Here is a 9,880-nt window from a genome sequence, read left to right as displayed (position 1 = left end):
TGGTATCCATAAATCCGGGAACAAGAATTGCGTGGAACGAGTGAAAGTGGTGGCTCGTTATAGAGCTTTTTTCAGAAAAAAAACATTTATCTAAAGGTTAGACATCCTCGCGTTCTGACCAATACCTGTGGCCAACCCGTTACTAAAAAGTCTAAAATTGGATTTTGGCGAATAAAACAGTTTTTCGGTTGCTTGTGGGTGTCCAATGAAGACTTGGAAGCAAATTTGAAGATTCGGTTTGGAATAGACGAAGAGTTGTCATATAAAGCTATATCATCTTATATCGACCATAGGGGTTCCATGATAAACCTTTAAATTGGTCAAAGTTACCTTATTTCATTTTTATCATTGATTCAAAAAATTGTATTTGAAGAAAGCTTCTTGTAGAACAGAACAGACAAGAAGGAAGCTTAGGGATGTGCGACAGAAATTAAACTGCCTTAGTGCTCCTCCAACACAGCCAATGTTGAATACATAAAATAATTGCTTAAAAACTCTACAGAGAAATAGTTAAAAGAAAAATTCTTAAAGAGGAGGCTCGGGTGAAAGAACCACTGTAAGCAATATTCAAATTATCAAAGAGTATATTGGTTGATCTCTTTAAGAAGATGTGGAACCGTTTAAGTGGTCGAGGCAGAGGCAACTAGACCTAAAGCGGTCTTTCTTGGACGTGGCATGTCCCCGTCTGACTTATTTTGAACAAAGGAAAACGGGGTGAGCGTTTCAAATAATACAACCATAACAAATGCCAAAAAAATTGAACATAGAAGAATACACCGAGGCATAAAAAACTGGCTATTGCCAGAAAAAGCCGGTCGTGAGTAAAGAGGCAACGTTTTACGTTACACATTTTCCATGGAAAATGGATAACGTAACGAGCGGGGCTGGGCAAAATTAGGTACAGTACCCCAACAAATCTGAACGCGATTTTAATTTTCCAAAACATCTAACGAGACAACAAAAAAACTAGATTAAAATCAACTTATTGTAAAATTTTTCGTAATACAAAAAGGCGGGGGGATTTGAGACAAAAAGGATGGGAAAAATTAGACATAGCCTCAGGAAATACCCTTTTTTCGTTTCTTATTATTACCCTTTATCTGCATGACAGTGTTTACTGTCTAGGCGCATTTCAATTAGGGTACAAATTGAATTTAATGAAGATTTCAGATAGCAAATATTTTTTTACGCTCGATTACACGTTTGAAGCGTTAGAACTAATAGGTTTTGCATTTATTCTATCTTGTCTTGAAGCCAAAGTAGAGTTGATTTTAATGGGATTTGAACCAAAATTTATAACGTTCCATAGGAGGCACCATAATCATTAACCATTTAACGTCATATATCACAAGGTTTACATTTACGTAGACTACACTAGCGGTTGCCCCATCGAATTCACACCAAATTAACTTGGACAACCGTCCAACATGCCCTATCCCCTTTACTAAACATAATAAATTATTTTATTATTCAGAGATTTAAACCATTTATTTTTCTGATTGGAATGGAATAAGCTGACCACTACACCATCATAACCAATTGTAACTTAAATGATATAACATTAAATAGATAGTTACCAAAACATGGTTTATCTTTCCTTAAAATAAGGCCGTGAAGACTAAAACTGTGGTCTCTTTCTTCTGTACTATTTTTTTCTAACCAAAAAATTACCAACACATGGAATTTTTCTGTTCGGAATTTTTTGTAAGATACTTCTTCACGTTGAATCTCAGAACCTCATTTCTAAACCCTCTTGGATTACAATCCTTTTATTTCATTTTGATGATCAATCAATATACCTATTTAAACATCTTTGGCGCCTAGTGTGGGCCTTAGGAACACGAATGAAAACCTGAAAAAATGTGTTCAAAACACGAGTTATCATACTCAAATGGAGATTCACATAATGGGCCGTTACGGTTATATATGAATCGGCATTATTAGAGATTCAACCATTAGTGCTTAATGAAACATCGTCGAACAGATCAAGTTCATTTTGAAGTTTAGTCTTGGCCTCCTCGTTCGTTCTACTGAAAAGATGAATCCTTGTATTAAACTCTTTTACAAGAGTTATGAAATTATTGGACCCCTAGAGAAAAGGTTGCATATTCTTGTAGTAGTACTGTCTGCTAGATGATATTTCTAATTACATTGGTAATTGGTATTCTCTTATTACCCGTTCCCAGTGGTTAAGAGAAAAGGGAGGATGCACAATGCATCAGTCGAGACACAGTGCTTTAGACCACAATATGGTGTCAGAATTGCGTTCAATATTTTTTTTACCTCACCTGTAGTTTCCAGAAATTGTTGTCCCTGTTTTGAATTTTGAATGATTGATTTCTATTCTGAAATACTTCTGCTTTTCTCGTTGACCACCTGGGATGTCGATTTGAACATACTTACGGTGTTACTTCACGACTACTGGAGATCTGTTAAAGTTCGCACCTGGCCAACCGGTGTCCAGTGTTATCTACAACATCAATTCTGACACATGGCAGCCGTTGAGTACTGTTTGTGGATCTCGCTCACGTATTTTTTTACCACTCGTTTCGTCATCGTGGATCTAAAGGCTCCCATAGTCGTTTTTTATCTAATCTCCCTATCCGGCCTCCGAAAGGAAGATGTACACATTCGTCTTCGCAACGGCTGGGGTTGAGAATAAAATTAACTTAGTGTTCAACAAGTTTGGCGAACATTTCGAGCAACTAAAAAGTGAAGTGTTTGAACTCTTTTATATCTTGTGACGACACCAGCTGACTGGTGAATACTTTGATTCCTGGATTGCTTGCCTTTGATGCATGGAAAAGTGTTGCAACTATGGTGCGCCTGTCTCTGTTCTGCGTGATCAGGTGGTATTGGGTGTTGCGGATTCAGAAACGCGATGATGGTGGTCAGCAAGCCCGACGGTGTACGAATCTGCATGGATCCGTCCAGACTAAAAAAGCACTTTACTGCGCCAGCATATTTAAAAGAATGGTAAGGTCAAATTTTTCCATGCAGCAACGACCCGGACGCCGCATCCTGAATTTATCAAATTGTCAGAAGCGTTGTCGGATTTGTGTACCTTAGTGACCCACTCGTGGAAATTTTCGCTTCTACAGATGCCTTTCGGTCTAAATTAGGCACCGTGGTGTATCTTCAAACGATGGCCTTGTAGGGTATCCCATTTTTTTATGAAATTATTATGATAAGTTTCATGAAAATATTTAAATTTTTTTTGTCCTCTACAAAAAATGTAATTATATTCCCTATTAAAATAAAAAGTGCCATTCGTCATAGATTCAGTCCCATGGATAGGTCACATAATCGGCGACGGTGTAATCAAAATTTATCCGTAAAAAGTAGAGATCATTATAAACATGCCCTTGTTAACAGACAAAGCTGACTTGTTCCGTCTCCTCAGCATGGCCATATCTGCACAAATATTGCGAGAATCTGGCCGAAAAAACTCACCCTCTCCGGGATTTGCTGAAGAAGTCGTTATCCTGGGTCTTGGAAATACCGAAACGGGCTGCCTTAGCCAAGTTACAGGAAGCAGTGCTCTCTCAGGGTGGCCAAGGCTGCGGCGAATCCGTCAACGTCACTAACGCAAACGCAACTTTTATACTGCAGTATTGAAGAAAAAGATCTTCTTGCGTTGCAGTTTGGGCTGTTGTGATTCAAAAAATATTTGTACAAGGCAATAAGGAACAGTAGAGTCAGATCACAAGCCGCTCGTAAAACTATTTGACAAACCTGTTGCTGAATGTTCTATGTTTTTTTTTTTAAATTAAAATAAAATTTTTTTTCTTTATTGAAATATTTCAGAACAGTGAGGTAGTTACATGGTGTCATGTGTTGACATTAAATATCAACAAAAAAGCAACGGAAATTTGTTTCTGTAGACTCGAATACTTAAAACAGACAAATTTCAAGGGATACAACTTAAATTCAACCTTTTTTCCTAAGTGGTGTTATGATCAAAAAGTGCCAAACCTAAGTCAAGCTTTGGCACTTTTTGATCATTTCTTTTTCAGGTATGGGTTCAAAGTGGTGGAACAAGATCTGGAATAAACTCAAGGTTACATGTTGCTCGTTGCAACAAAAATCAATTATAACATTCCCTTTTAACAATTAATCACCCTTTAAAACCCAATTTCCCGTTTTCAAGTTGTTTTGGTTCACTTTTGTTTTGTAAAAAGTTTCATTAGCGTGAAAAATTCTAACAAATGTGGTGTGAAATACGTAAATCTACCTTTTTATCTTATTCAAGCAGTGGTGGTAAAAATCCTCAGGAAGAAGTTCTTTACTAGTTTGGAAAGTTGAAAAACATTCTTTCGGTGAATATTGATTGTGATATATCAAAATATTTGATATTACACTTCTTTGTTTTGCATTTTAGGGTTTTTTCGATGTCTTCTTCTTCTATAGATAGTAGATTTTCAATTCAACTTTGGTTGGATAAGTTGACCACTTTCGGTTTTTCATGTTGATGATGTTGATGGTAATATTGTTTCTTTTTGTTTCAAGCATAGAGCATCAAGAATGCCATCCTTTATCGCCTTCCGCTGGCTTGATGAAAACATGACCCGTTATTTGGTCATGGTCTCTAACTTAAGGTCTACGAACTGTAGTCTGCTATGGCTTTTTTCTTGTTTTGTCTGCTATTTCTGCGGGACAATTTGGGGCATCCACTTGGAGCGCTGCCCATCCGATCAGTCATAGAATCTCAAGGAGAGATATCTGTCGTTTTTTAAAGCAAAATATTAATAAATATTATACATAATTATACACTCAACAGCGCTATTGAACTAGTAGAGTTTTTACTCGAAAAATTCCACTATGATTTTGTCTTGATTGGTAAATTTAACCAGGACTGTTTATAGGTAATTAAATATTTTTTGCCTAATTCTTCGAAAGTTATTAAATTTCTGATTATTTGGCAGGGATTTTTTGGTATCGTCAGAGCCCGTGGTGGGGGAAATGATGCGCTCACAGCAACAAATTTTCTTCGCATCTCCCGGATGCTCTCGGTGTATGACTCCGTGCGCAATGCACTGAAAATTGATGGGAATATTGAAGATGAAGAAAGGATGCACTTACTTACGAGTTATAAAGACTGCATGATAATAAAATTCCGAGAGAACTTTAAGGATGCTAAAATATTTCGAAACAACCTCATAAATTTCTTGCTGAAGGGGATCATTTCTTCAAGTTCAAATCATTAAAAAAATTCCAAAGATGAGCGTGATCTTGTGCAAGCGAATTCCACCTACTACTTGGGTGGATACATTGTGCATACAAGAGCACCACAGATCTCATGCGATTCCTGACTAGCTTACTTACTGACAGAGGAAAACGAGCTATCAAGTGATTTTTATGAGTTTATCACAATCATGAAAAGCTTGGGTTACCTGCGCTCTATGTATTAAGTTTTTTTCCAAAGTAGAGGAGAGAAGGCTTTTGAAGGCTTGTTGAATGAACAAAAATACAAATCAGAATGCAAATGGCTTGCTTAAAGTTATTAAAAAGCTGTAATCCATGTGTGATTAAATCTGCTTCAAAGTGTGGCAGGCGATTGTTGAATTCAAGGGCATCTTGCGGAAATTGTATCTCGCTTCTAAAAAATTGTGTTCCTTCGTCACTTATCTTTTCGCCAAGCTGCATAACCTAAAACTTTCAGTAGAGTAAATAAGAGTAAAATCAAATTTTTCTCTATTTTTAGTGTAAAAATGGTATTTTCTAAACAAAGTTGAAAGAATTTACAGTTTTATTAATTTTTAAGATGGTATGTTGATATTATAGTCCCGTAATTTGATGTCTGTCATGCGGGATTATTGATCAACATAATGTTAGCATGCTTCCTAGATAATTTGAGCTTGCTAAACAAAGTTTATTTTTTTACGGTTCCCGCCAACTTTTGGATCGCGTCACGTTTGAACAACCCGGCTGCCAGTCGACAGACGTGGCTTTTCTTGTGTCTGATACCCCTCTAACCATGTTTTAGCCTCAAAACTTTTGCTAAATTGCAATAATTTTTTTTGCTAAGCTCCCAGACTAACCTTTTCCTAGTACAAAATGAGATGCATTCTGGATTGTTTGTTTATACTTGCATATTGCAATATATCAGAATTCCGGTAATATAACCCTGGCGATATCCCTATAGAAGTGTGATTTCTAGAACAAAATGGCAGAATCTCCCATTATTGTTAGCGTCTTATTCAAGTTTAAATACGGTTCATTTGATGTTGGAAATGTCTCTGTGTTCAGCCAATTATCCAGCAGAACAAATTTCAGCTGAAGAATAGTACATCCTCAACTGGCCTAACCAGCAGCATCATGAATCAAGTCGTAAAACCAACAAGAAAGGGAGGCCGTATAAAGCAAAATGTAGTAGGTTGGCTGCAACTATCATGTGCTCCAATGGTAAACATTTTTTCTTATTTTTACTTCAGAAAATTTCCCTAAAAATATGTTATCCGTATATCTTTTGTGTGTGTCAAATTACAGATGACAAGCTGTGGGTAATTCAAAAAGCTTCCAGTCTTGCAGCAGCTCGAGAGATTAATGGCTCTACTAAGAATCAATCCTCCTCTTTTTATGAAGCTGAAACTAATGCTGTCACACCTGAACCAACAAGAAAATCACACCGAGCTGTGGCCCAAACTGAAAAAGCTAAAAAACTGCAACAAGACAAGAAAGAAAAGGCTGCTGTTGATAAAGCTGAAAAGGAGAGGTTGGCCTTAAAGGCTGAAAAGAAGAAGAAGAAAAAGGCTGACCGAAGTAAGCTGGCCCATGAAATATTGAATAAAGTGACGTCACCATCATCTTCAGTTGCAGTAGCTTCATCTCCTCCAGTTGCTGTTATTTACGATAATCAGAATTCTAATTCATCTCAAGATTATGAAAATGTAATGTTGAAACTAAAATGAAATATGTTGAAATCATCATCAGTAGCATCAACCATTTCTACCAAGTCAGAGGAAATGTTGAGATGAACAGCAATTCTCAACAATTACTGGAACAAAATAGGAAATGACGACTCATCATCTAACTTCATGCCCCAATTGCCGACAAGGTATATATTTGAAAAAAGTACCAAAATTTTCTTAGTAAATTTTATAAAGATCACTTTCATTATTATAGGGAACAAAAAACTCGAGCATGATCTAGATCACAATTACCTGAACCAACAGCGACCAATCAACACCATCCAATCGGAGTTGATTGCATCTGGATTTGGGACAAATTCGCCTAAAGTAAAATTTCTATATCAAAATTTATCGTTGTTATCTTATCGTTTGGTTGTGTCAATTAACATTCTCAACCATGTCTTTGCTTGTCAGAATCCACTCATTAACAACTATTTAGGTGAGGATCATTCAAATTACGGGAGCTATCAGCAGCAACATGCCAGCAGCAGACGATTAGATGAGGCGCAATCAAGCCTAACATTTGTGTCAAGTGTGTCAAAGGTAAATATTTATTAATCAATATTTATAATCGAACGTTTTAAAAATCTATATTTTATTTTTCAGAGTCCAATTAATTCACTTGACAGAGAGTTGACGAACGCTGCTGAATGTTCTAAGTTCTAAGTTTTACAAATAATTAGGATTTGACCTGTTTTCTGTATTATTATGGTGTTGATTTCTGTATTTTTCTGGTGTTGAATGAATGTTGATTGTTTGTCATATACACAGATGAAAGCTTCATATATTGTGTTTAATAAATATTTCTTTTAGTAAAAAAAGAGTAGAAAAATTGCTAGGTAAAAGAACAAATAGTAAGTTTACCGTAGTAAAAAAAACTGTTATACGATTACTTTAGTAATAAAACTGCATTTTTTATTGAAGAAAAACTACAGTAATTTGAACTAAAAAAACTATAGTTTTTTCGGCAAAATAACTCTAGTTATGGAAACTATAGTTAAACTACAGTTAAACTGAAGTTCTTTTTTAGCTGGGAATTGAGGTTTTTTTTACATTTCCCTATAAATGAAAAAGCAAATGTTAAAAACTTCTTTTTTTCATCGCTTAAAAAACATTCTGTGCATAATTACATCAAGAATTCCGTTTCATTGAAAACGGTTGGGGAAAATCACGACCACCAATAAACATAAGTTGTTAACCAAAATTTGGCATTTTGTCGTAATCTATCAGTTGCCTGTGTTTTTTTAAGAAATTGAAGCAGGTAAGTGAGGTGGCTTTTCTTTCGGTTAGTGCTTTCTGTCCAATGCCGAAATAGGCAGATGAATTACAATATGGTACAGCTGCTGAGTAAGGATCTATTTGTTACTTGTCAGAATGTTGAAGGTCATAGTGTTCTTCCTCGTCTGACCTCGTTGGCACTGCAAAAAAACAGTTTGAATTATTTAGGCCAATAGAATGGGAGGTAAAACTAAGTTAAAGCGTTGTGCAATGTTTCAGAACAGCAAAAACCATAAAATGTGCGGTTGTTGTTGTTTGGGGTATGTGAATTTGAAAACGCATATTATAATATGTTAATCATGATTACTATTATGAGCTATATATCTTTTTCAAGTTGTTGTATGTGGTGTGAAGATGCTTGAGATATGCATGGCTTTAACCTGGGATGGAACTGGATGTCAAAATCAGCAGCAGAAATGTCAGGTACAAAAGGAAATAAGGCAGAACGATTGAAACAGTCAACACATCCTGCATAGAAATGCAAATGAATTATACACCATATTGTTGATTGAAGGTTGTCCATTGTCATGATTACTCGCTATCAAATCTTCCAAAGGTAATATTGCTTTATTCTTTTACCTAAATAATTCAGACAGATCCAGCAAATGTGTCATATAGCTGTTGGGTACTCCTCAATGAAGTTCTTTAATTGCTATTCTTCTAATTTTTGGACCATATTCTAGTGTAAGACAATTTCCTTTACTTTTCCTCTTTCGTTTGAGTCTTCCACAAACCAGGGGGAATTTCATCCACTTGTTTGTCACTCACTAGTTATTGCAGGAAGTCACGATCGGGTTCATAAGTCAGCTGTTGCTGAAATGAAAGAAGATTTATTCGAAGAGAATTTCGAGATCCAAGATATTCTACCTACAACCACTAAAGCTAAGAAAACTAATCATCTAAAGTGTTATGTTTGTCTTTTCACATGTACATCCACTCGTGGGATTCATTTGGAATTAATGCCGGATATGACCGCACGCTTCTTTCTACTTGCCTTCCGTAAAATTGCAGCTAGACGAGGACCCGTCTCAGTAATGTGCTCGGACAATGCTCAAACGTTCCGATGCGTCGACCGATACCTGAAGACACTCAACGCTGACCCAATCGTCCAAGATTTCCTAGCATCTAGAAAAACTCTCTGGATATTTTCCGCCAGCCTAGCACCCTGGTGGGGAGGATTCTGGGAACGTATGGTGAGGAGCGTCAAGGATCTGCTACGACGCTCCAACGGTCGAGCCTGTCTGCACTACTTGGAATTGGAAGCAAGTTTGATTGAAATCGAAAGCCTGATTAACGCACGCCCGCTCAGCTATATTGGCAGATGATAAAGGCACTTTATCCCAATGATGAAGAAGAATTTGTTTTAAAATTGGTTGATAAGCTATACACGAATTTTTTTTTGAAATTCACAAAAAAACGAATATGGCTTCAAAGGTTGGGTTAGACCTGAAGATTCCAATCGACCCAAATCAATTATCCATGATTCGAAGTAAGTCATATCATATTTTGTAATGCATTATATGTTACCATAAAACTTTTCATTGTTCATTATTTTTTTAGATGCCATTTCCGAGATGTACAGCATCCCGCTGTCAAAAAAACAGACGCTGCCTTCTTATCTCGAAAAGAAAATAGGGCAAAAATTTAATGTCAATTTAACAGCTTCCAGCAAAAAATGGCTAAAAACTTAC

The 9,880-nt window shown here is 36.3% G+C and overlaps 1 protein-coding gene across 1 annotated transcript; it reads left to right on the top strand.

Moving 5' to 3' along the window:
- Nucleotides 1–9,007: 9,007 nt before the first annotated feature.
- On the top strand, nt 9,008–9,514 carry LOC124189043. The gene has a single exon (XM_046582009.1). The coding sequence runs from the start codon at nt 9,008–9,010 to the stop codon at nt 9,512–9,514; it is 507 nt and encodes a 168-aa protein (XP_046437965.1).
- Nucleotides 9,515–9,880: the final 366 nt, after the last annotated feature.

Source organism: Daphnia pulex, chromosome 2, assembly GCF_021134715.1.
Source record: "Daphnia pulex isolate KAP4 chromosome 2, ASM2113471v1".
Taxonomy (NCBI): Eukaryota; Metazoa; Arthropoda; class Branchiopoda; order Diplostraca; family Daphniidae; genus Daphnia; species Daphnia pulex.
Note: the sequence above shows the minus strand (reverse complement) of the source record. Positions and strands in the feature narration are given on the sequence as shown.